This window comes from Hypomesus transpacificus, chromosome 20 (assembly GCF_021917145.1).
Source record: "Hypomesus transpacificus isolate Combined female chromosome 20, fHypTra1, whole genome shotgun sequence".
In the NCBI taxonomy this organism is placed as follows: domain Eukaryota; kingdom Metazoa; phylum Chordata; class Actinopteri; order Osmeriformes; family Osmeridae; genus Hypomesus; species Hypomesus transpacificus.
The window spans coordinates 4278180-4304946 of NC_061079.1; the positions used below are offsets into that span (position 1 = coordinate 4278180).

Sequence of the window (26767 nt, forward strand, 5' to 3'; positions counted from 1 at the left end):
GAGACTCCTCCAGTGAACCCTATGTAGCCGTGGGGGTGTGTTTGTAATATCTGTGCTTTGTGAAACCCAAGGAGCAAAGAAGTGACAAATTAGACGTCTACTCTGAAACCTAGATGTGTGGGGATGGGAAACCAACTGTGCAACATTGTTGGTTTCTCAACTTGGACTGTGGTGATAGTAACAGTATAGAAACTGAGAAAAATGTCAAGTATACTTTATTGGTATAGTATGACAGGTAGTGACTGACTGAAACGTGACTGTCACTCGTGTTCAGCGACACCGGTGAGCTTCACTTGAAACAGAGAGAGAACAGGGAGTGCCAAATGACAACGGATTACACAGACACAATTCCCCCCAACGGTGGATCAGTTAGCCTGTTCTACTCCATCCCATAGACTCATCTGCTCAGGTTATCTGCTTTCAGGGAGACAGACCACAGTGGCAAACATGTCTTTAGGTAAAAAGAAAGAAGAAAAACAACATCTGTGAGTTGACAACATTGGGGATTTGACCCCCTGCGGAGTCCAAAGACAAGCTGCTGACAAAATACCTACAGTTTGTTTCTAATAATGTGTTTACCCCACCTGACCCTCCAGATATACAAGGTTCAATGGAGGGGAGAGAGGGGCAAACGCACCCTAGTTAGTGTAGAATGTGGATCCTACAGTCTGGGAGAGTCTAGACACAATGCAAGTACGACACAGACCGCATTCAAGGAAGATGAAACACACACGCAGCTCGTAGGATCAATGTATTGAAGACAAGAAAACTCCATTCGAACGGATCCAAGTAAAAAGGCATACAGGTGTACTGGAGAATGCAAAAAAAAAACACCGAAAGCTCAAAACCCGCAACACACTTCTAGCACCTTCTCCACATCCCCCAGACAACCCCCTCCCCCCCATTCCCCCCTTCCTTGGTCTCTCTGGTCATTGGAGAGTGACCGCTGCTTCGGGCCAATGACCTTGACTCCGTGGGACGATTCGGCCTAATCGCTAGTCAGAGGGGTCTTTACAAATCCGCATTTCCTTTTCCCCCTGCGGTGTGCGAGTCCGAGCGTGTGCCGAGCTTGCGGCGGCGGCGCTACTTTCATTCGGCGGTCGCCCGAGAGAGAAGGCTCTCACGACTGCCCCCTAGCTACGGGCATGGACCTAACAGCAGCAGTGTCCTAGGGAAGCGGGTGTGACGGAGGACTCAGGTGAGAGGGGTGGGTGGGTGAACGAGGTGAGGGGGGGCTGTGCCGGGGCCTGGCGGGGCCGCTTATGGCTTCTCGTCGGGGCCGGGGATCTTCTCCAGGCTGGGCTCCACTCCCCAGATTTCGCGAGCGTACTGGGCGATGGTGCGGTCGCTGGAGAACTTGCCACAGCCAGCGATGTTGTGGATCACCTTCTTGGTCCATTGCTTGGGGTTCTGTTTGAGGGAAACGAGACACGGGGGGAGGGGTTGGGATGAGGTTTAGACTTGATGATCAGGTCAATTGTGAATGACGTACCGAATGCATGATACAAGACTCAAGGGGTAGATTCTTCTTATCACAGAGCTAATTCTATGTCAATTCCATGTAAATCCAGCCTATTGCCCATTGCTATTACCCAAATAACTTGGCAGCAAACCCCCCCCAGTTTAATAGCAAAGACCTGCAAGCCCCCCACTGACCTTGTACAAAGCATTGACTTTATCCTGGCATTTAATGTAGTCTTCATAGTCAGCAAACACTTTGAACCTGTGCATAAAACACGGAGGGAGAGATAAGGGCTGTTTGGAAATATGATGAAGTAAAGCTTGGGAAAGTCTGGGGAAACCATGGCCTGCTGTCTACTGTACTCCACAGGGAGTGGACAGCATGTTGGACGGTGAGGAAGTCGACCCACCTGTCATGGTTCATGAGCATGTCCACGATGTCCTTGAAGAGGTCAGGCTGCTTGGGGCTGAAGAATCCCCCGGCGATCTGATCCATGGCCTGTTTCAGCTCCGGGATCCGGTTGTAGTACTCTGACGCATTGTATCTAGGCAACACGGAGGATTAATAACCGGGGGGGGGGGGGCGTGGGGAAACGATGCGTTTTAGATTTGTTTCGTGAACGCGGGCGGGACACGGTGAATCCCCCCCGTCCCCCCCCCGCCCCCGACCCCAACCTCCTCACCCTTTTACATCCATCGCGTCCACGTCGTCCACCCTCATGCCGAAGATGAACAGGTTGTCCTCGCCCGCCTCTTCCGCCATCTCCACGTTGGCGCCGTCCATGGTGCCGATGGTCAGGGCGCCGTTCAGCATGAACTTCATGTTGCCCGTGCCGGAAGCTTCCGTGCCCGCCGTGGAAATCTGCTCAGAGAGGTCGGCGGCAGGGATCGCTGCCGAAAGAGAAGAAGAAGCCGTGAACCGGGGAGGGGGAGACGGGGGGGGGCAGTGCGAGCGTGGTGTTGTCGAAGCGCGACCCCCCTCACCTCTCTCGGCCAGGGTCACCCGGTAGTTCTCCAGGAAGATGACCTTGAGGCGGTCTCCCACGACAGGGTCGTGGTTGACCACCTCGCCGATGGCCGTGATTAGACGGATGATCAACTTGGCAGTGTGGTAGCCCGGGGCAGCCTGGAACAGAGGCAGAGAACGAGGTCAGTGTTTGAGATGATGGTCAAAACAGTCGAGATGATGCATGAGTTCAACTAACAGTACGCTGACAGTTCAGTCATTCAACTACTAACTGAAGCGAGGGAACTGCTACGAAAAACATTTAGGCATATATTTTGGTAACCGACTTAATGTCTAATAGGCATTGGACAAATGTTTTTATCGTTTAAAGATTTTTTTAACATGTTAAGATTTTTTGTCAGTCATGTGAACCAGTGGGGCATATTATTAGTATTTTTAGAATGATATTAAATAAATAAAAATATGACAAAAATGGTAAGGCCGAAAGGGCAGAAAAATAATTTTGGGAAAATGACTGGGTGTTTTAGTTAAGGATATAGCGACGTCAAGGATTTGAACCTGTTCCCTCTATATTTGCTGTGAAGTATCAGATGGGCTCTATCAAGCAACTACATTCATCCACAGACACTACAACACAAAACACACCTTCCCTCCGATCATGATGGTTCTCGGGGTCCAGTGCTTGTTAGGCTCCTTCTTGATGCCTGAGGCGGGGGGAAAAAACAGCGTTAACACAGAGAGAGATTGGTACAAAATTGGTAGGAGAAAGAGTGAGGTGAGAGGTGTGTGTGCGTTCAGGGGTGTGAGAGAAATCAGGAGAGATGGAGGGTCAGAGAGGTGGAGAGAGAGAGAGAGACAGAGGAGAGAGACAGAGAGAGAGGAGAGAGACAGAGAGGGAGAGTGGGAGAGAGAGAGAGAGAGAGAGAGGGGGTAGAGAGAGAGAGAGGGGTGGAGAGAGCGTGAGGGAGATAGAGAGAGAGAGAGAGAGAGAGAGAGGGGTAGAGAGAGCGTGAGGGAGAGAGAGAGAGAGAGAGAGAGAGAGAGAGAGAGAGAGAGAGAGAGAGAGAGAGAGAGAGAGAGGGGGGGTAGAGAGAGTGTGAGAGGGAGAGAGAGAGAGTGTGAGAGAGAGAGAGAGAGAGAGAGAGAGAGAGAGAGAGAGAGAGAGAGAGAGAGAGAGAGAGAGAGAGAGAGAGAGAGAGAGAGAGGGGGAGAGAGAGTGTGAGAGAGAGAGAGTGTGTGAGAGAGAGAGAGAGAGAGAGAGAGAGAGAGAGAGAGAGAGAGAGAGAGAGAGAGAGAGTGTGAAAGAGAGAGAGAGAGAGTGTGAGAGAGAGAGAGAGACCGAGAGAGACCGAGAGAGACCGAGAGAGACCGAGAGAGACAGAGAGATGTGTCGGCGCAGAGAGAGCCCTCACGGTTGAAGTAGGTGATGATGTGCAGACAGTTGAGCAGCTGCCTCTTGTACTCGTGGATCCTCTTGACTTGCAGATCGAACATGGAGTTGGGGTTAATCTTCACCTTGTAGTGCTCCTCCAAGTGCACCGCAAACTTCAGCTTGTTCTCCTACAGATGGAGGAGGCACGGACACAGAATAGGCACGCGTCGGCCACAAAGAGCACAGGTACAACAGGTTGCCACGAGAGCTCGCGATGTTCTCCGAAGCGAGAGTGGCTTCCGGTTTTCGTGAGACCCACCTGCTTGACTTGGGCGACGTCGCGGATGAAGGCCTCGTCGTCGATGAACTTCAGCAGCTTCTTCAGCTGGTCAAGGTCACGGATGAAGTCCTCTCCGATTTTCTGATCAACACATCGACATTGAGACGAGAGTTACTCCGCACTATCGGTTCATGTCCAGTCCCTCCAATCACAGTGTCGGTACCCGTGAAAGATTGTGTAAAGTCAGCATAATAAGGATGTCATTTACCAGTATTAAAAGTACCATTACAGTTTTCTACCCTTTTCTACAGTGCTACAATGGTCTCGCCGTTCTACCGTGTCTCTCACTTGCTATATCATGATTTCCTTGTGTTACCATTTATTTTCGTTGCACTGTTGTATTCTCATTGTATTGTTGCATTTCCTTTCATATCGTTCACTACCTTATGTTGCAATTTTGCTCCGAAGGCGTCATGAGACTAAAGTCTGATTTTAATTGGATTGACTATTACGACAGAGTAACCAATAGAAAATCACCTCGGCGATGACCTCAGCCAGGCCAGGGTTGCACATGACCAGCCAGCGACGAGGGGTGATGCCATTAGTCTTGTTCTGGAACTTCTTTGGCTCCATCTCATAAAAGTCTTTAAATCTGGTCCGTAAAAAAAAAGAAAATCACCATGAATATGCATACTAAGTATATACCAATGTACTTGCGCAAACATGCGCACACACCCACACACACACGCGCGCGCTGTACACGGTGTCCACGAGGCTGAGGAGTCTGGGAATGTTTCCCGAGGGACGACCCTTTCCAAGGAAGCGGGGCGTGCGTGCTTGCGAGAGGGGCGCGCGCGCGTGCGACACCTACACGGTGGCTTTGAGGATGTCCGAGTGGATCCGCGCCACGCCGTTGACGGCGTGCGAGCCCACAATGCACAGGTGCGCCATGTTGACCTTCTTCTCCGACCCCTCCTCGATGATGGACATGCGACGCATCCGGTCCGTGTCCCCGGGGTACTTGGCGGCAACCCTCTGCAAAACGACACAACAGACGGCACAAAGCTTGAGGCGAGCGCTGACAGGAAATGGAACGGGACGACGTCGCACGAGAAGCTAAAGCCCCCTCGTTCAGGTCCTACATCGACGAAGGTCAAAGAGCCTGGTGACCCCCCGAGGAATTCTCTTGAAGTGCAACCTTCCCTCCGCCCCTCCTTCCAGGTTATCTCTGACTTTCGGACGAGTCGTTCCTCGGCGGAGCGGAGGAGCGGAAGAGGGGGGGGGGGCCTGCATTTCTAGAGACCCGGGATTTTCAACGAGCTGCCATTTTCGCACCACCGACCTCCATGTGGCGACGGTTGATCTCGTAGATGACCTCCAAGTGGCGGGGCAGCAGGTGGTGCAGCAGGTCCACGGGCCAGCGCTCCAGGGCCTCAGGCAGGACCGTGTGGTTGGTGTAGGCGCAGGTACGCACGCTGATGTCCCACGCCTGGACACGGGGAAGAGATCAAAAATAACAGAACATGATATTAGCCGTGCGCCTTTCTTGCGCTCACAGTGCTAGTCGAGAGAGTAGAGGGGAGGTTGTGTCTTGACTGGCTGTTCACGACAGCTCGATTATGTTGGATGTGTCTGTGCATGTCAAAGTTGACGCGTTCCAAACCAAAGCAAAGGTCTTTGTCTCCCTCTGCTGGTGTAACTGCAGTCGCGCACTACCTTCCTACTATTGCTACTACAGTACCATGTGAAACCATAACACCAAATCAAAAGACTCAAACGAAATATGAAATGCTACAGACTGTGGCTCATGGTCATGTTTTGCCTTTGACCTTTTCCCAGGCTAGATGCTCTTCATCCACCAGCACTCGCATTAGCTCCGGGATGGCCATGGCAGGGTGAGTGTCATTCAGCTGGATGGCAACCTGAGAAGAAGAAGAACAAGAAAGACCATATTAGCGTTAGTCCATAAACACACAGCATTGGTATCAAAACCACTGAGAAGAACGAGCGGTAAACGAACAAGCGACGGAAACGATAGCAACACCGAAAACTGCGACGGCGTTTTGCGTCCAGCTCGGAGTTTGCCACCAGAGGGTGCCACACCTTTTCCGGCAGAGTGGTGAAGTCCGTTCGGGAGACCTCTCTGGAGCCGAAGTCGGACACCTTGAAGCGACGGACGATGTCCTGCAGGGTGGCCGACACCACAAAGTACTCCTGCTTGAGGCGCAGTTCCTTACCCTCAAAGAACTGGAGGGAGAAGGAGGAGAAACAAGCCCAACTTCATGAGCACGACTCGACCGTCTTTGGCATTGTCATCGTTCTTGCGGGCGTAAAGAACGCAAGGGGTCGATTTTCACACAAAGAAGACATGCTCGTTTACGTTGTCGTTGGGATAGAGCACGCGAGAGATGTTCTCCGCCAGGTTCCTGTCCAGCACGGCTTGGATGTAGCCACCGACGTTAACTGGTGAGGGGGGCAGAGTTTTTCGAAAACGTGCTTGAGTCTCCATTTTGGTCTCTATTTCACTACTACAATATCTGGCCCTCCACTGAGAGAGATAGTCTCCATTTGGAATATCTTATTTCGGTCTCCTGTCGTGCGGTCAGACACTTACAGTCCTTGAGGTTGAAGTCACAGGGGGCCTTGGCAGACCACAGTCTCATGGTGTTGACGATGTTGTTTCTGTAGCCTGGGATGGGGGTGTCGTAGGGCAGAGCCAGCACTACCTGTCAACGCAACCAAACAGTGCTCTCAAATCAGGTACTACAGTAATAAGTTGTGATGTTTGGTTAGACCATGCAAACACACTCTTAGGGATTTACATTCACATTTAGTCATTTAGCAGACGCTCTTGCCCAAGGACACAACGTCATTTGGCACGGCCGGGAGTCGAACTGGTAACCTTCTGATTACTAGCCCGATTCCCTAACCACTCAGCCATCTGACTCCCTAGGGTCTGGCGAACACGACTTGATTTGACATGATAACACTCATGTTGACACAAGCACTCACACATGTATGCACGCTCTCCCTCCCACATCCTCACCTGGGAATCGACCCATTTCACCCCGTCGGGGTGGTGCTCGGTTCTGCCGTAGAACCGGACCGGCCTCATGTACTCTGGGCGGGCTTTCTCCCAGGGATTCCCGAAGCGCAGCCAATCGTCAGCCTCCTCGACCTACCAATCGTCGGTGCAGAACAATGTACAGTAAGACTCCGCCCAGGAAACTCGCTCTCCGTGACATCCCGTTGATTTTCCTGTGTTCGGGTCGGGACACCCGACTAGTCCGTCTCCACGGAGCGCCACGAGGCCCAGCTCACCTGCCAGCCTTTGTCGATCTTCTGGTTGAAGATGCCATACTCGTACCGGATCCCGTAGCCATATCCAGCCAGGCCCAGCGAGGCCATGGAGTCCAGGAAACAGGCTGGGGGAGAAGGGGGGGGGGGGGGGGGGGAAGGGGGGGAAAGGGTGGGGGGGGAAAGGGTGGGGGGGAAAGGGGAGGGCGGGTTTAGTCAGAGGGGGACTCGACGTGCAGGGTCTCATCGGGAGCGAGGGGAGAGGAGAGAGCGTGGCTCACCGGCGAGTCGGCCCAGGCCTCCGTTCCCCAGGCCGGCGTCTTCCTCCATGTCCTGAAGCTCCTCCATATCCAGCCCCAGCTGCGGGGCGACACGACGCGCGTCAGTCTGCGCCCAAGGCTGAAGCTACGTGGACATTCTATAGGTGTAGGTCTGAGTGTGTGTGTGAGTGTGTGTGTGTGTGTCACCTGGTATGTGGCCTCATCACAGGCGTTCTCCAGAGCGAGGTTCACCATCGTGTTCTGGAGGGTGCGGCCCATGTAGAACTCCAGGGAGATGTAGTACACACGCTAGAGAGAGGAGGGGAGGGGAGAGGAGGGGAGTCGACGAGGAGAGGAGAGGATGAGGGAAGGGGATGAGGAGTGAGGCTGCACAATAACACAGCTACACGGACGGGGACCAACATGAGGAGGGAAAAAGGCCTGGAAACTGACCCACATCACAGACAGGCAGACAGACAGACAGACAGACAGACAGACAGACAGGCAGACAGACAGACAGACAGACAGACAGACAGACAGGCAGACAGACAGACAGACAGACAGACAGACAGACAGACAGACAGACAGACAGGCAGGCAGGCAGGCAGGCAGACAAGACAGACAGACAGACAGACAGACAGACAGGCAGGCAGGCAGGCAGGCAGACAAGACAGACAGACAGACAGACAGACAGACAGACAGACAGGCAGGCAGGCAGGCAGGCAGGCAGGCAGACAGACAGACAGCAACCCTGAGATGAGTCTGTGAGAATGTGTGAACGCAGGCTTCACATGCATGAAGCTCTCTGGCCTGTGTAAAGGGATTTGATGGAAATGAGACAGTCAAGTCTGGGGTGTAGCTTTTGATGTTGGCATGGTATCTCTTCTCTCAGTATATTTTCTCCTCCAAAAGCAATGAGCTGCAGGGACTGGCTGGGGGGAGTGACTGGTGGTGTTGGTGGTGGTGGGGGGGCTAGGGGCCGGGGGCTGGGGTGACAGGGGGCTGGTGGTGGTCGGGGGGGACTAGGGGTCAGGGGCTGGGGTGACAGGGGGCTGAGAACTGGGAGCTAGGGGCAGCGGGGATAGCTAGCTCGGGGGGTGTTACATAACAAGGCATTTGGGCTCGGGGAGAAAATAGCACCAGTTGGGGTTGCTGTAAAGGTTACTGATGGCATGATATCTATTAATGGGGAAACATGCTGCGAGAACAGGGCCGGATCCAGAACAAATACACAGGACTGAAGCGTATTCACTGGCCTGCGAGGAGAGGAAAACACACATTGTGTGATTTATGATGTTCACTTGCACTCTTCAGTGGCAGAGAACACGAGGAAATCATTTTGCATCCTCCTTCTCTATAGTCGTTCAGATATGAATTTAGACAACCCTTTTTCCGACTTGACATATGACAGCTAATTTCCTATAAGGTCCCGGTGCCATCCTGAAATGAGGATCGGCAGTTCTCATTATGCAGGCAGCCAATCAGGAATCAGCCACATGGAACAGACGGCACTGCAAGGGGTGCTTGTATCCTGGTTGACACAGGGTGTCAACAAAGAATCCAAGTCTCTCCATTTCAGGCCTGTATTAGGATGCAAAATGCAACGAGATGTATTCATTTAGGAGTTAGTAAATGATTTCTATAGAGACATGCCGTAGTTCTGTAGTGACTCCTGTACAGTATAAAATATTGGCGCCCTCCCTTCTCGGCTCAGTTTCTATGTTGACCTTTCTTGGAGGGTATAACTTTTGACCTTTCTACTTACGGATACCAGAACCAGTCCTTGACCTTGGGCTAGGTGATAAAGTAGAATGTCAAGTTCCCCCCCGTACAATATCGGGGAGACGATGTCTGCAACCCTAAACCTGCCTGTAGGGTTGCGGTGAACCCGCCACGGTTGTCACGGATACATCCAGGACTGCGAAAACAGCCTTTCAAATAGGGAAAAGGAGGGTTGTGGCAGCTGCAGTTTCTGTTCAGGTAACTGTCGATGAATGGATTCTACTGTAGAAGAGATAGCAGTGACAAAATATCCCTTCAGTGGCAAACTTCAAGTTTTTTCTTTTTCTTGGGTAGTAAGAGTTCATTCACACCCTCTTGAGGAGGTGAGTTGTCTGGCAGAAAGGCTACGTGCCATTCTTTCAAGCCAGGAGTGGAGGGAGGAGAAGGTCAGGGACGAGGTTCACATTTCGACACAACGCCGACACATCAGCATATCGCACTGATACTTCTGTCGGCGTCCGGGAACGAAATATCACGACACGGCGCCGGCATTCAAAGGTGGTCGGGATGCTGCGACGCTAACGCCATGTGGGATTGTTCACGTGTGCGACACTGGAAATCTGTTGTTGGGGTTGTCATGCCAATTCCAACTTGAACTGGGATTGTGTCGTTACCAGGGGCGATTCGAGGAGCAGACCTAGGGGGCTCAGCCCCCAATGAGAATGTGACATGGATACAGTGCCTTGCAAAAGTTTTAAACCCCCTTGCTAATAAATCCCTAATTTCACTGGATAACAATTAATACATGAAAAAACTAAGAAAGTCCCTTTCTTTATGACCTACCAGCATCAAATGAAACCATACTGATGTGTCAACAATAAATAAACATTGTTTTAACACGTTAGAGCACAAAAACGTATTTAAGAAAATTATAATTCATAATAATTCTTTATTTTTATTTATTTATTTATTTTATTATTATTAGGGGTAATGAGATGAAATTCAGGTATGCTTGAGCACCCCTAAAAAGAGTCAAAAATTGCCACTGGTCGTTACTATCTTGTGATTGTGGGGTCCGTTGGATCTTGTCAAGCAAGGTGTGTGTTCGCTCACCTGAAAACATCCTAACCATCTGAGATACAGTCTGTAAACTATTAACCAAGACTAGCATCTCTTTGACCAGAGTAATATCTGGCCATTGTTTTATCTCAATATTTGTATTAAACACAAACTAGTCCTTTATTATTTATGATACTACTACACGTGTACTATCCATCGGACAAAGTCTCAGGACGCACCTCTTAAACTTCATTTCGACTAACCGCTCGCTTGGCCTGAGATCACCGAAGGTCGAACTTGGCAGAATACATATATGATTCTGTCAAGAGCGCACCCAAGTTGCACTTATATGACGTTGTTTTTACTGCGCTATACAGTAGCCTATGTAATCTTGGAGTGTTGCATTGTAGAATATTATAATTGTTCCCTGTGCCTGGTAGCTGAGATGTGGTGCACTGTTCCTGGTAATTACAGACCGTTCCTTGACTGACCACCAAAATACTGTTAAAACTATACACTTCTGATCCTTGATTTTCTGCTGCCTGCCATTTTTTTTGCATCTGTACGTCGCTTTGGGTGAAGGCGTCTTTTAAATGTAATAGTCAACTATTGAAATAGTCCCTTCTGATAATAAAATAATCGTAGGCCTTGTGAAGCCTTCTTGAGATTAATTACTTTGAAGGCACATACAAAAAATACTTACTTTAGGATCTTTCTCGTAGTAGTACTGTTGAGTACGAATCCACCTGCCGACAAGGTGATCGCGCACGGTGTGTGCCAGGGCAAAATAATAATCCCTTTTTGTCGCCACATTTCTGTCCTTGACCAGTGTGAAGTGGAGATGTCTGTTAAAATTGGTTTTTAAATCGGTAACATTTTCCACGCCGGCAAGACCTCGCACTGAAATCTGCTTCTTTTTATCGTGGTCTGACAACGGTTTCGACATAATGATAGTAGGCTCTCGATTTCAGACAGTCAAATATCAGACGTAACTCCCCTGGTCTTGTCTCTGCGCTACTGGAGTACCCGCAAATATAGGTCACGGTTAAGCATATAAAGAGGTACTTATGAATATTGAGTTCAAGGTGGGACCAACTCTGAACAGAGTTATGAATATGTAATTAATTTACAGTGTCGCTTTCCAAGTGGTGCGCGGTTGTAACCATCCAAAAACTGAACGTGTATAGTTCATCAAAACTATACATGAATAAGCACTAATTCACTGTAGACATACTAACATTTGTCCAGTAAGGCTACAACACATAACATCCTCCTTCATGGTTACACTGGAACCTGATAAAGTATTCGACTTGACACAAAACTACAACTCCCAGGAGGCCATACTTCCCATATTGGTATCGGGGCTCATGCACTGACCTAAGACCTGCCAACTGTACTGACTGCCCTCCCCCTCCTCCACTCTTCGTTGTGAGGAACCCAAGCTGTCATGGAGGCCTGGTCCATTAATAGACACTATGACCCAGTCCCAAAGGCCATGATATTTGAAAGGCATGTGTTGATAATGTCAGATGCCACCAGACAACACCCATGGCACACTGCATAGGGGAAGGCATTCCTTTCAGTGACCTTTGATGCAGTGCACTAATTACCTTGGTTGACTGTACATGCATGTTGCTATAGGAAAACGCAGGGCAAATTCAAATATGGCTTCCGTCGCTCCAAACTGTAACTGAATTCAAAGTTGAAGGCAAAGGTTCATAAAGAAGACCATGTCAAAGTGATTTGTCGCATGCTTGAATAACCTTTGTTGTGTGGTATTGGAAAATGATAATGCACTTCTTTCAGCGCAAACTTTGAGAGAAGGGCACAACCTGCTGGAAGGAGAAGGATAGTATCCGCTGAGGCATTTCAATGCCTAAACAGCTTACTATGCACAGTCAGTCCACCACAAGCTAATCCCTCACACTTGACTCAAGTCCACTGAAAGTGACAATAAATAACTCTGAATGCTGAATATCTGTCACGCTTTCTGTTTCATTTGACTGAATCAGTCCACCCTGAATGCACATTAGTCACATGTTCAAATTGAGTTTGTGGTGCAGCTTCAGAATGTTCTAGACATCAGAAGAAGGAGGTCATGGGAAATGACCTCCTGGCCCGGGGAAACAGGAAACGGGTCTGACACAACATTTTACTGAAACAACCCTGAAGTTTGTCAGAAAAAAAATTAAAAAGAGAGAGAGAGGAAGAGAAAGAAAGTAGAAAATACCGTCAACATGTGATTATTACAGATTCAATTCCGCAAGATTGGAAGCCAATTCTTTCCTTACAGCACTGCAGGAGAATGTCAAGTGCAATAAAGATTTTTGAATGTAGTATTCATGCATGAAGCGCTTCAAAAATGAAATACACAAAGCCTCAGAGCCAACGAGAGTTACTAGAGAGGAAAACCACACTGACAACCCCACCCTCAGGGAGTGTTGACAGAGCGAGAGAGAGGGGAGAGAGATAGAGAGAGAGGCCGAGAGAGACCGAGAGAGAGAGAGAGAGAGAGAGAGAGAGAGAGAGAGAGAGAGAGAGAGAGAGAGAGAGAGAGAGAGAGAGAAAGAGAGAGAGAGACCGAGAGAGACCGAGAGAGAGACAGAGCGAGATAGAGGGGAGAGAGATAGAGAGAGAGACCGAGATACACCGAGAGAGAGAGAGAGAGAGAGAGAGAAAGAGAGAGAGAGAGACCGAGAGACCGAGAGAGACCGAGAGAGACCGAGAGAGACCGAGAGAGACCGAGACCGAGAGAGACAGAGACCGAGAGAGACAGAGAGATGATAATTCACCATCAACTGCACACATTATGATGCACCACGTTCTGGCAATTTCATCTATTTAAGCTCCCCCAAAAAAGAAGCAATGCCATCACACAAACAGCAACAAACTGGGCTAAAGGGCAGAAGCGGCGAGGTGCTGGTACAGTAACTTTGGGCCTCAGCCTGGAAAAAGGAAACGTGACCACTGTGAAATCGCTCAGCAAAACGGAAACAGAACAACAGGCTGCTTTCAGGGACAGAAGCCCGTGCAAATCGTCACCAGATGCGTTGGCATACCTGACAGTGGAAGGACAGATTCAATTTTGAAGTCTTTTGAAGTCGTCTTAATAGATGCGGTATATAGTTTGATGCTATAGGAATGATTCAATTTGGTTAATTTGAAATCTTTACTTTAATAGGATAAGTATCACTGGTTTGGATTGATTCAGCTCTCTAGTTACAGCCTCCTCAACACTTTCTATGGAATAGCTGTCCTGGGGTCCGTTGGAAAAGGCAAGTTCTATCTACGTTGTCATTTCAACGGTGGCAAAGCCTGCCATACCCTTGATAGATCAAATAGGGCTGTGTTGTTTTTCAACTGTGTGTGTTTTCTTGTACTTCTGTGTTAAGGTGGAGCAGGAAGTGTATTTAGGAAGCCACGTGCCTCGCTGAAAGAGGAACAGAACTCTCAGGTCGTTGAGGGGGGAGCCGAGACGCCGTTTGCGAAGGCTTGCCAACCGACACATCAAAAGACGCCAACCGAGAGACAGAAGTACAGAGGGAACGGAGAGAGAGAGAGCAGTGGAGAGAGAGAGAGAGAGACGGAGAGAGAGAGAGAGACAGAGAGAGCAAAGAGAAGCATCTGAATACGGAGGCCATGAAATTGGATCAGCCGGCGACCGTGGAGCAGCTCACTGAGGCCTGCATCAAAGCGTTTGGTCAGGAACCACCGTTTCTCCTCCGTGTTTGTCTCTGTGATCATACGACCCCTGACAATTGTTTCCTTCCGTAGCCTGCTTGCCGTGTAGGACACGTTCATTCTGTCTGTCTTCGTGTGCCAGGCCCACAGAGTTGAAAGGATTTACAGTCGTGTTTGTGAGTGTCACCTGGGCTTCTCTCCTTTGGTTGGTGTAGATGAGGAGGGAAGGTTGGAAGATGTGTTTCTGGTGAGGATGTTCCTTACCATGCATCCTTGGTATCTCTCCTCCACCGACCTGGCCAAGGACCTCTCTGACAAGTATCCTTTCCGCTGAGGGCGGTGAATTGACTTGCCACTGGTCTGGCAGTCATTGACAAAACTGTCTTTCTTTGTATATCTTCAATCGAATTGTGCAGGATTCTGTTGTTGTCTGCGTGTTGTCGTTCGAGGGGCTAGAATCTAGCGTTTTGAAAGCGTTAAGTCATTTGTTTGTCAAGCGGGTTGTACTGGGATTAGGAAGCCTTATACCTGATGGACTGGTTGTGCTGTTGTGATCACCTTAACCACACCAATAGAGCTCTGGAGGAACACTGCACCCCTAAAGTGAGGTCGCAAATCTGTCATCTCATTAAGTAAGTTTTGAACAAAGAAGCATAGACAAACTTATTTTGTTTGGTAGTTGGGAGGGAAATTCTGAAGCTGGTCGAACTCTAAAGCCCCCCGCGCAAAAAACATGATTTGGCTCGGCTTTGAACAGGCAAAAGAAACCAAACAAATGATCTGTCTGCTTCAGGGTATAATTCAGCGATCATCTCATTTTGCTCATAATTGCTGATGTGAAATCGCCATGAACACACACACACACACACACACATACAGCGCAGACACACCCACACAGAAACAAGTGGTCTAGCCCCTCTAGTCCTTCCACTCGATTTCTCTGGATCTCTTCGTGTTGCTACTGAAGGCATAATATAACCACCACTGATGTCATAAATGGTGCATGAATGACTTCCAGCCCCTCTGCCCTTGGGCTGGCCAGCACGGCTGCTCTGCCTGCCTGCCTGCCCGCCTCCTCCTGCCTCCCAGCATCGTTCTCCATCCGTTTTTATTCTCTCTCTCTTTTGCCCTTTTTCTACCATCCCCCCTTTTCTCTCTCTCTTTTTCTCTCTCTGTCTCTCTCTCTCTCTTTTGCCTTCTCCCTCTCTTTCTCCCTCTCCCTGCCCCTTTCTCTGTCTAATCCTCCCTCTCTTTTCTCTCTCTCTCCCTCATTCTCTCTCTTTCTTTTTCCCCCCTCTTTCGCTCTCTTTCTCACTCTCTTTCTCCCTCTCTTTCTCCCTCTCTTTCTCCCTCTCTCCCTCTCTCTCTCTCTTTCTTTCTCTCTTTTTCTTTCCTCTCTCCCTCTCTCTCCATAAGGTACTGGATCAGTGAGTTCCCCGCAGAGTTTGACCTGAACCCAGAGCTGGCAGAGCACATCAGAGGCCTGAAGGAAAGCCTTGGCGGGCAGGGAGATGAGCAGAAGACCAGCCTCATCAACATCGACAGTGTGTGAGTACCGAGCATCCATTCGCCAGCCTAGCCAGTGAGACAGCCTCCCCACAGCTTAGGAAGAGCTGGCAAGGGGAAAAAACTCGACATTCTTTCCTGTATTTGGAAATGCGAAAAATCTCCTCCAGTCTCGAGTCTGGCATCCTCTCCCCTCGTCGAAGGCCGTCGTTCGAGTGGAGAAAAGACTTGGGCCAGAGGAGACAGTGTGACTTCAAGAAGAGGAAGACTTCGCTCCTGTTCGATCACCTGGACTCGTCGGAACTTGCCGAGCACCTCACCTACATGGAGTACAAGTCGTTCTGTAGGATTCTGGTGAGTGGCCTGCAGGGGGCTCTGTGCGCTTGCATGTTCCGCGCCAGACGACAAGGCTTGTGCTTGTCTGCGTGCAAGCTGTCGAGTGTTGGCGAATGGGTGTGTGTGTTTGTCAATACATCTGTGTTTGCAGGGATGTCCCTTACCCCAGACTTGCTGTCTTCTCATTCCAGTTCCAGGACTACCACAGCTTTGTGATGCATGGCTGCACGGTGGACAACCCCATCCTGGAGCGCTTCATCACCCTCTTCAACAGTGTCTCCCAGTGGATCCAGCTCATGGTCCTGAGCAAGCCCACCGCCCCCCAGAGAGCCATGGTCATCTCTCACTTCATCAGAGTGGCCCAGGTGAGACCTTTGCAGCGAGAGAGAGACCGGTATCGAGGGCTTGAGACACTTCCCCCCCCCCCCCCCCCCCCCCCCCTGTCTGTGTGTTCCGTCTGTTCTTCCGTGTGTCCGCCGCAGAGGCTGCTGCAGCTGCAGAACTTCAACACCCTCATGGCGGTGGTCGGTGGCCTCAGCAACAGCTCCATCTCCAGGCTCAAGGACACGCAGAGCCACATCAGCGCCGACGTCCAGAAGGTAGGGCAGCGACGCCCGCTACGGATTCGACCGGGCCGCCACGCGCGGACCAGAAGGAGGGATATTTACAATTCGCTAATTGCTAATTAGCGCCGACCGTTTACGGTGTGACCTTTCCGAACGGGGTGACGTTCATTTGACTGAATTAAGCCAAAGGGGAAATTGCAACTTCTAATCGACGCCTTAGCCAATTTCTAATGGCCTCCACTCGAGATGGAGTCCAGCTGGGGTTTGGGATCGTAGCGTGTGATACAGCAAACTCCCATCTTTGCTTCTCTCAGGTGTTTGAGCAGCTGGTGGAGTTGGTCACGTCCTGTGGGAACTACAGCCGCTACCGCCAGCGCTTCTCCCAGAGTGCTGGTTTCCGTTTCCCCATCCTGGGCGTGCACCTCAAGGACCTCATAGCGGTCCACGTGGCGCTCTCGGACTGGGCCGACCCAGAGAAGAGCCAGGTGAACCTGGCCAAGACCCAGCAGTTGTATGCCATCCTGCAGGAGTTGGCCCAGATCCAGACCACGCCACCCAGCGTCGATGCCAACCCTGACCTGCTGAACTTGCTCCTGGTTGGTTGTTTGGTGTTGACTCGATTTGACACCTTGAGCTCGACCGAGGCGTCCGACTTTGTAAACAGTGCACATGTTCTATTATAGGTTTGAGTTATCTCTGTGTGTGTGTTTGATACCTTTCAGGTATCTCTAGACCAGTATCATTCGGAAGAGGAGATATATCAACTGTCTCTGCAGAGGGAGCCAAGGAGCGTCAGACCGGCGGTAACCTGAACACAAACCCACACACAAACATTTCATAGTTTGTTTGCTTGTCACATACAGAACGCACACCACTTGTTACCAGGGTGCTGGGCTAATCATACATGCTATTCCACAGTTTGGTAGAGATGCCATGTGCTTTTGAGAGAAAACGTTCTGAATACACACGCACACAAATACCCGTGCACACACAAAAACACGCATACCCGCGCACACACACTCTTAGGGGGTCAGACCGCCTTCCACGCGACATGTGTTTTCACCTTCAAATGCACGCTTTGAATATCGCCAGATATGAGAGGAGAATATGGGATCTTTTCCTGTAGGCGGTAGTGTTATTCTCCAGCGTTGGCCTTTTGCAAAGGCGTTGGACAACATGACCCACTCGTGTAAGTGGAAGAGTAACACGTGTGAACGAAACGTTGTGTCTTTGTTGGTCTCGTTTCAGTCTGTTCCTAGTCCATCTGTCATAGAGCAATGGGCCACTTCTGTGAGGCCGAAAGCAGACCCCGCCATCATCAACAGACACATCGAGAAGATGGTGGAGGTGGGAGAACATTCACCAGAGTCTCACACAGAAAAAAACCCCAAGCAGGGTGCACGACGATGTCGCGAAGGCAAATGCGAAACGTTTTGAGATGTTTTGAATAGGTCCAAAGTTCTCACTGGCTGCTTTCTTTGCAGTCCGTGTTCAAGAACTTTGATACAGACGGCGATGGCTACATCTCTCAGGAGGAGTTTGAGATCATCCGGACCAACTTTCCATACCTCTCCGGGTTTGATGAACTGGATAAGAACCAGTGAGTGGACATGCCTATCCTGCTTTAAAAAGAAATACAAATAACCGAAACAATGCACTGTAAACATGATATTCGCGACCTGTTTCAACCCTTGCGTTGTCATAGGACAAGGTGAGTATACAGAAGGTTACACGAGGGTTAAGATGAGCCTTCCTGGTTGGATCCATAGGTCAGAGAGAATCTTCATGAGGTAACATGATTCACGTCTCAGTCGATTCCCTACCCCTTTACCTCCTGCCCTCAGGGACGGCCAAATTAGTCGCGAGGAGATGATCGACTACTTCACCAAAGCCAACTCTCTGCTTAACAGCAAGATGGGTTTCATTCACACCTTTGTAGAGATGTCCTGTTTCAAGCCTGCATTGTGTACCCACTGCTCTGGAGTGGTGAGTAGAATGCTATCCGAAAATGTGGTACTGTATGACTAGTATGTGTATAAGGGCATTTTAAGAATTGCTAAGTATTTTACTCAGTCTGGACACTGCTCAGGAACCATTTATGAGTGAACAGGAAAGTGGCGAGACTCAAAACCGAGAAAAACAATAAGGAAGGTTTTGTGTTTTTATGTGTGTGATTATGTGGCCAAAAGTGAAACTGTGTCCAAACAAGCGCTTTCTCATCACATTTTCCAAAGACCTCCACCCAAACGCAGTCTATTTCCTGTTTTAACTTCCTCTACTAAAGTTGAATTGGAATACGACAGGAAAAATATATGGCCGTGCTGAAGTGGAGGGTAGTTTTAGGTGAAAATGAAATTGGATCTAGAACCATCCAGGATAAGATTGTCTAGTCTGTAGGAACATACATAAAACAGTCACTGCGATTCTGTTTCAAAGTACTGTAGAACTGCTATAAGTGATCCAAGTTATACAAGCCTTCAGTATCTGTTTGTGTTTCCTCCTTTTCAGATGTGGGGATTTTACAAACAAAGATATAAATGTAAAGGTACAGTAATCTAATATGCTATTAATAACTGTACATTCAGTTAACCTTAAAAGTACAGGAATGGAAATAGTGATACTTTTCTTATCGTGCACCCCTCCTCTTGAATTCCACAAGTATAGAAAACGTTTTAGCTTTGTGGTACATTCTGTTCTTTTTTGGTTTCATTCGCGTGAGAACCAAATAAGGGTCACCGACAAAATGTGTCACTGTTCAAATATGAAACATGTCGCAAATGACCTGTACCCGTTTTAATGGAGGCTGACTGCGTGTTATACCAAACCAGTACGGTCGTCAAGCCTCCCATATTGCTCTCAGATTGATTAACCCACCCATGACGTAACCATCATTATCCCGCCCCCCTTGTAGCTTGCGGGGTGAGTTGCCACAAAGACTGCCGCCGCCACCTCACCGTCGAGTGCCGGAAACGGACAAAGAGTGTCAGTCAGGACGGCCGTTTCTCCCGCCGCTTCCGCTCCTTCAGTGTCCCCGCCGTGGCAGAGCCGCCGCCCGCCGCGACCAGCGCAGGTGAGGATCCCACGTGGTCAACAGACGGCTTTTGGAGCACGTGTGGTCGCTTCAAGTTCACTCTCCTTCGCTTCAGGGGCAAGAGGGTGCCGTCCCTTGCCAGTTGGGCGTATATTATTTTCTGCTCCGGGTGGAGGCCTCAACTCGGTGTCGCCTCGGGTTCATTTATGGCTAAGCCGTTTTCTCTTACCTCTATAATGAAATCGGCCTGAAAGCAGGTGATTAAGTTTCTCGTTCGGCGATCAAATAGCTCTCGCCTCTGACAATCACCGCATACAGACTCGCGAGGCACCCAGGTAGACAGGCCTACAGTCGACAAGTTACCATAGTTACCACCACTTATGTGTTTCAGCTTTCTAGATGGTGAAGCCCAGAGACTGTGGTTTTCATTTTTCTTCTTTTTTGAGGGGGGACGGGGACGGGGGGCGGACTCAAGCCACTCTCATAACGTGGTCGATGTGAGCGTGTGAATACACAGCCCTCTTTCTCTTTTCTCCCACAGTCGTGTCTGAGGGGGATGACGAGGTGTTTGATGTCCATCTTTGATGAGGAGAAAGGAGGGCCGGGAGGACAGCAGGGCGCGGAGTGGACGCGAAGGTGGACGCTGTAGCATACTGACGGAGGACGAACGGCGGGAAAGAATAATGTTGTGTTTGCCGAGTCGTGAAAAGAGTCATCTCGCTGAAGTGACTTCAGGACGCGAAACCCAGAAAACTCTGAAGAGCCTGGAAAAAATGTTCCAAAGCTTTTCTTTTTGAAGTCTCCATGGCTAGTGCTTTGCTTGCACCTATGTACCTATACTTAACAAAGCCACAAATTACACATTAAGCCATTCAGAAAATTGCCAGGGTAGCTAAGGTGAACATATACAGTTGGTCGGTTAGTAGGGATATGTAGTCACGATACCTCACCACTGAAGCCTGCTTGTCTGGTGACGTTTTCTTCTCCACTAGATGATGCTGTTTGTGCCCCACCTCTCCTCGAGTACTTCTGGGATGTTTAGCATTCTGCGGCGGTTCTCCCCTCCTAGCGCTGTCTTTGTTGCATTCCATGGACCGTACGCATCTGTGAGGTGTCAGACACATCTATCAGCGTTTTTTCTATCACAGGACCCGCTGCTGAGGTAATGTGGGAGATGAAAAAGTAGCGCTTTCCTCAACACCAAGTGAATTATGGTGGGAAAGTGCAGTGTTTATGAAAAATACGTATAGAAAAATGCAGGTTGAAACACTGTATGCAGCAGCACTGTATAAGCAGCACAGCCACTAAAGAGTTCTGTATGCCTTGTGTAGGAGGAAGGCCCCCATTACCTTGTATCTCTGCGCTCCCTGGAGAACAGCATTCATTGACTCAAAGCAGACATCTCAAAGATTCTAGAAGGGAGTCCTGATATTCTCTTGCGGACAAAAGATAATCTGAATTGCAATGCCCTAGCCCAAATATTCCAACTGACGGCACACAGCAGAATGGGGAAATTGGCCATTGAATACCACAGCCATGCACGTGAACATGTTGCAGCATGCTCGCTTTCTTTTGTTTTTGTAAACGTTTCGTTGTTTCATTGATATTAAACTAAAATCATTTGTGCTGTCTCTTGTATGTTCTGGGTTGTTTCTAAAATCATCTGAGGTTATCACAGAGACATGTTTACCACTCATTGCCTGACCTTGTCACTGGGTATTGGCCGTGGAAGTAAATGTAGAGCTTGTTTTTGCAGAGCAAGAGAGCAAGTAATGTACGATAATTGTAAATGATGAGAAATGCTCGATTGCGTGTCTTTCTTATTCAAACAATAATTCAAGCGATTGGCTAACAATCCAGATATCTTAAACGCCTTAAATCTGGTCTAATGAAGTGACACGTAGGCTGAAAGTCCACAAAGGTGTTATAGTCCTCCATGGCAACGCACATGTAAGTTTGATACCGAATGATCATGATTGGTCCAGCTGCTGTTGACCGCGCCCTCAACCCGATACCCAAGCATCTCCACCGGTGAGTCGGGGGAGTGATTCTACAGCATCCAGTGCGCTAGAGGAGGACCATTGTCGGATGCGGGGATTCAGGTGGGTTGGATCGCATCCTGTACTCCTATCTGAAGCCCGTTCATTAGGGAGAGCGTGGAGGTCTGTCGCATTTCACCTCCTCTTATCATCATAGAGTACAACGCGAGGATTCTGCTACCACAAAGAGGATAATCAATCACGCGGTGTTCGTAAATTGGAACGCCGAATAATGCACAGGTAAGGATGTTGTTTGCTTTCCTCGGGAATTGTTCTTCGGTCATGTTAAAGTGTTGCGGTAGGTTGCACGTTGGTTTACCGGAGAGACCCGGGGTCGTTTTGCAGTGTTGACGGACCTTACGAGACAACTGTATCCGTAAAGAGAAGGATGTTGCTGCTTCACCAATCGTTCACACGTTTTGTTGTCTGCCACGGAGCACATTAGAATCGTTTTCTAACCACCGATTTGAACTAAAGAATATCTCTCTGTGTTGACCGTGTTCACGTGAGCGAGAAGGTGAGGAGAGGAGGGAAAAGGGGTTATCCAAATCGGAAGCGGATAAAGGGCGCTATAATTGCATGATGCGGGTTAAGGTGGATAGGCGATTGCCCGCAACCAGAAAAAGATTCCTACCACGAAATAATGACCACACTTGGTGCCTGAAAATGCGTTTTTTTTGTTGCCTTTTTTTAAACACGTAAGCGGTTGCACGCGCTTTAGATGGCACATAAAGCTGATCTACCTTGTCTCCGTGGCCGGTGACCCACAATCGCCTTAATGTATTCAGTGCCATATGTTATCTCTCTGAAGCCTACAGTATCGGATTGGGAATCGGAGGATCTTAAAGGCAGCCTGATAGCCTTAGCAAGGTATTGTCAACCGTCCAGGACTGTCTGTCCGTGACTTGTCGTCACCCGGCCTTATCCCACCTGCCCTTCACTCAGATGATGCTCTCCACACTAAAAGCAGTAACCATCTCAAGTCACCTGAGCGACAACAGCCACGACGCGCTGATATACGGCTACAGCATAGGCTCAAATCAGAGGAAAGCTCATCAGAACTCGCGCAAGTTACTGTATCATTATTCACCTCAATAGGACAGAATGGCGTTCTGTAAACAATGCAGCAGAGTGGTACAAGATGTGGTCTAATATGCTGCCTCAGTGTCACAACCCTGGCTGTAAGGCAGTGAAGACTTGGGCACCAGGCACAAGTTAAAGGAATGCTCAAATAAAACACCAAATAACTGAGGAAACATATACATACATATGACACACACACAGTCATCAGGCAGTAGGTGGTCTTGGTTAGCCTTTCTCAGCCTTTCTCAACCCTGGTCCTCGGGACCCCCTGTCCCGCATGTTCTAGATCAGTGGTTCTCAACCCTGGTCCTCAAGTACCCCCTGTCCTGCATGTTTTAGATGTTTCCCTGCTCCAACACACCTGATTCAAATGAATGGGTCGTTATCTAGTTATGCAGAAGCCTGCTAATGACCATTCATTTGAATCAGGTGTGTTGGAGCAGGGAAACATCTAAAACGTGCAGGACAGGGGGTACTTGAGGACCACTGTTGAGAACCACTGTTCGAGATGTTTCCCCTCTTCCAACACTCCTGATTCAAACGGATGGGTCGTCATCCAGCTCAGCCGAAACCTGACAACGATCATTCGTTTGAATCAGGCGTGTTGGAAGAGGGGAAACATCTAGAACATACAGGACAGTGGAGTCCCGTGGACCAGGATGGAGAGAGGCTGGTCGACGTGAATGGGTGAGCGCGTCAGAGAGTGCGGAATGTCGGAGGGGCGTTCGAGACGGAAAAGATTCCGGCGCGTTCTCCCTGAGGTGCGAGGAAACCACGGCTTTTAAAAGGGGCACAGTCCCACTGGGCCCAGGTGGAACCTGTCGACAGTAACAAGCTCCTCCCCCTCTCCTCCCCCCATCCTGCAAGCCAAAGCCCCAATAGGAGCAGAGAGCTGCAGACCGAGGGAGAAGGCCTCGTCACGCGTTGACATAATTGCTTGGTGTAAACAATGCGGCAATATAAGATAACACTGTCACGGGAAGTCTCGCTGGTGTCTCTGACTTTTTTTGGGGGGGGGGGGGGTGGGGGTAGGTAGGGGGGGGGTGGGGGGGGTCGAGTGTCTGTGTGTTCACACTCATTCTCTGTCATCTGCCATCATGATATTGTAGTGCTCTGGGTAGTGTGGCGCTCTGGTACCATCTGTTGTCCTCGGGAACATGGCTGCCTGGGAAGGCTGGGGTGTGCATGCTGCCGGGGGAGGATTCTGCAGTCACATCCAATCAAACGTTACTCCCATCACATTCCACTGATCAGGAGCAAGCTCATCTGGAACTGCTCTGGCTAGGCGCCATAAGGGCACTGAGCTTTGGATAGACCCCCCCCCCCCCTCCCACCAGTGAGTTTATACCCAAATAAAATAAAAACAAAACAGTCATTTCTGAAACGTACTTCTGGAAAGCTGTCGGGCAACATCAAAAGTAAACTTCTTTTATCTCTGTGCCACCTGTGTTTTACCGAAACGGGATTGAAAAATGGAACGAGAGGTGTGTGTGTGTGGCGGCACTCGGTTTTTCAAAATTGGATTTGGTCCTCTGCAAAATGCTCGCACTCAGAGCACATCAATCAGCATGCACTGAGAGTGTGTTTGTGTGTTTGTGTGTGTGTGTGTGTGTGTGTGTACACTGGCAGTCCTCGCGTGGAGCTCTCATGTGTGCTGCTGTGGCTCACGTGGCTTGCCTCTCCAGCATGCCCTGCCCCAAGGTCGTGTCCACAGCGGATGTGCGGTGGCCCCTGGTCCCCTCCTCTCCTGGCCCCGGCCCCGGCCCTGGCACGGGGACTGGGAGCCCTCTGCCCGATCCCCCCCCCCCTGTGCCCCCACACCCCGCGGTCCCACCGCCGCTGCCTCTAATCGGGCCTGACGCGTGACTCAGCCGCATGCCAGCCGCGCGGCAGAACAGGGATGATGTGTGGTGGAGGGGGGGGGGGAGGAGGGGGGGGGGGGGGAGGAGGGGGGGAGGGGGGGGGATGGTGGAAGGTCACCGTCGAGATCTTTGTTTTCCCTTCCCACACCTTGGGGGGACCCGGGCTCGGGTTGTTTATTCGCGAGGCAGTCGGCTCTCTTGCACTTTGCTCGCTAACTGGAATGAGTTGTTGAACGGCCACGGTGCCTGATGTACGGCGTCTCTCCTAGGCCTGTGCGTTGCAAGGCAGGGATGTTAGGCAGAGGCTTGTCACCACACACTCCGCTGTGGTGTTCAGTTGCCATGTGGGACCGGCAGCCATTTTCAAGAGACACCACTCGGAAGAATGGACATATGTATGCATATCTAGTAGAATACTGGGGTTGACATTAGAGTGGTCTGAATGGAGAAAGTATGACTTAAGATAGCGTTACTATTACTTATCCGAGTGTTATGGTGAATGACTCACGGTGTTTGCTCCGTGTTTGAATCGGAGAATCCGAGGGGAGGATAACTGTGAAAGATTGTAGAAGGGAACATTTTCTCCGTGTTGCCTATGGATGTTAGCATTCCGTGAATCGTAATGTCTGCAGACAAGGACAAGTCTTTTGGAATTGCATTACTGTATGTCCTAGGTCCTTATTTGTACGGGCTAGAGTTATACAATTCATGATGTCTCAAACTACAATCTGAACATATTACAAATCTTTAAATAAAACGAGGGACCCTCATTAACTTAGAACACAATACGTTGTGGCAGACGGCAGGGAGAGGTGAGGGGAGTGGTGATTGAGGGCAGGTATCTGGCCGCCCGTTGGATCCACCCCCGAGCCATATAGGGACTTCCTGCTTCAACGAGACAGGCTGTGTCTCGTTAGGAGGTTGATTGTTTGTGGGATGGCCTATAAGATGATGTATGTGACGAATGAAAGGGCCTGATACATGGAAAGTGAACTGGGTGTGCTGAAGTCTTACTCAACTTGTTATTGTGGAAATCCCTCACCCCTTGACCTGCTACAACATATATACAATAATATATATATATGTATGTGTATTATTTTGCTTCATTCAGCAGTAGTGATAGGAAACACAGGGGAAGGAGAGAGGGGAGGAAATTCACTTGGCCGGATCCTAATCCGGACTGTTGCGGTAAGGCCTTAGCCCACATGGTACGCACTCTCCCCCGGTGAGCCACCGTGTATAAACGTCGGATGATCCCGATCACAGTAGTCACCATGGAATCCACGGTGTCAGTCGTGCCACCTCCTTCCACTGCTCAGCGGGAAAGACGAGGACAGATACAGGAGAGAGGATGGAGACAGGACCATGGGATTTCCGGTTGCCAGCTCTCTGCAGCAGGAGGCGTCACGTTGTACGTGGGTGTGTGTGTGTGTCTCTGGGAATAGCCAGCGTCTGTGAAAGCCTAAAGCATGAGTCACCGAGTTAATACTAGAATACCCTATGAATACTCAAGACCACCTGTTAGCATTAATCATGCAGGAGTCTCAACTTTCCATAAAAAAAAACAAACAACAAAAAACAATTCACAGCGAAGCGTTATGCCTCGCGAAGATTGCGTCTTGGGACAATCAGTCGAGCGCTATCATTAATTCTGCAATGAAGATGGGATCGATAAATCCCACATGAGCGTCTCTCCGTGCAGATAAATCTGGATCAAGCTTTCCCCCGATGCCCTGCCCTGTTTCTATAGCATCCTCAGGAGTGTCAGGTTACATGCCAACTCAAAGTATTTCCGCTGATCCGCCATTGTTATTTTGTGACCGACGGGAGAGCAAGGTACTTAGGCGGTGCTGTTCGACAGAATGTGCCTGCACACTGCAGTCCGTGCCCTCAGAGATATGCAACACGATATCCCCTGTCAGGATAATACATTATCCCTGTACCGAGTCCAGGGAAACAAATGGCATCCCAAACAGAAACTCACCCATGTTGGACCAATGCCGCTGTGGAACACGTCATTTTGATGAATTCATCGGGATGTGTGCGCGAGCGTGCCCGCGTGTGTGCGGCGTTTCTGTGTGTGTGTGTTTGGGGGTGCGCCTGTGTGTTTAGGAGTGTTGTTCCAGCCAGCCTAAGAAAGGATCAGGTGGGGAAAGCGCGTGGCGAGCACGACCATCACTCAGTAAACCGAGCAGCCACTGTCGAGCAGGAGATGTTCGGGCCTCACCAGAACGGGGGGGGGGGG

The 26767-nt window shown here is 49.8% G+C and overlaps 3 protein-coding genes across 4 annotated transcripts in view; 2 read left to right on the top strand and 1 right to left on the bottom strand.

The window, feature by feature from the left end:
* Window positions 1-198: 198 nt before the first annotated feature.
* On the bottom strand, window positions 199-11460 carry pygma (phosphorylase, glycogen, muscle A). Its single transcript, XM_047043208.1, has 20 exons — window positions 11122-11460; window positions 7845-7946; window positions 7659-7737; window positions 7402-7505; window positions 7127-7258; window positions 6695-6806; window positions 6461-6543; window positions 6184-6327; window positions 5910-6002; window positions 5423-5569; window positions 4952-5115; window positions 4618-4732; window positions 4120-4221; window positions 3841-3988; window positions 3074-3132; window positions 2446-2587; window positions 2145-2352; window positions 1872-2006; window positions 1657-1723; window positions 199-1410 (listed from the first exon to the last, which is right to left on the bottom strand). The coding sequence occupies exons 1-20, from the start codon at window positions 11362-11364 to the stop codon at window positions 1261-1263; spliced, it is 2529 nt and encodes an 842-aa protein (XP_046899164.1). The 5' UTR covers window positions 11365-11460; the 3' UTR covers window positions 199-1260.
* Window positions 11461-13880: 2420 nt separating this feature from the next.
* On the top strand, window positions 13881-21169 carry LOC124482729 (RAS guanyl-releasing protein 2-like). 2 transcript variants are annotated; one of them, XR_006957763.1, is made up of 16 exons: window positions 13963-14118; window positions 14315-14417; window positions 14675-14731; window positions 15516-15647; window positions 15776-15959; window positions 16133-16306; window positions 16424-16540; window positions 16822-17103; window positions 17230-17310; window positions 17756-17854; window positions 17992-18107; window positions 18352-18493; window positions 19016-19052; window positions 19419-19577; window positions 20080-20700; window positions 20870-21169. XR_006957763.1 is itself a non-coding variant. In XM_047043213.1 (15 exons), the coding sequence occupies exons 1-15, from the start codon at window positions 14058-14060 to the stop codon at window positions 20121-20123; spliced, it is 1788 nt and encodes a 595-aa protein (XP_046899169.1). In that variant the 5' UTR covers window positions 13881-14057; the 3' UTR covers window positions 20124-21169. The 2 variants fall into 2 exon arrangements, 1 of the variants encoding a protein (XP_046899169.1); XM_047043213.1 differs by having other exon boundaries at window positions 13881-14118; window positions 20080-21169.
* A 425-nt stretch (window positions 21170-21594) lies between these two features.
* The window catches only part of LOC124482538 (neurexin-2-like), a 59971-nt gene continuing 54798 nt past the window's right edge, over window positions 21595-26767 (top strand). The window contains exon 1 of the mRNA XM_047042894.1: window positions 21595-21817. The gene's annotated coding sequence lies outside the window, so the exon portion shown is untranslated. The remainder of the gene's footprint in view (window positions 21818-26767) is intronic.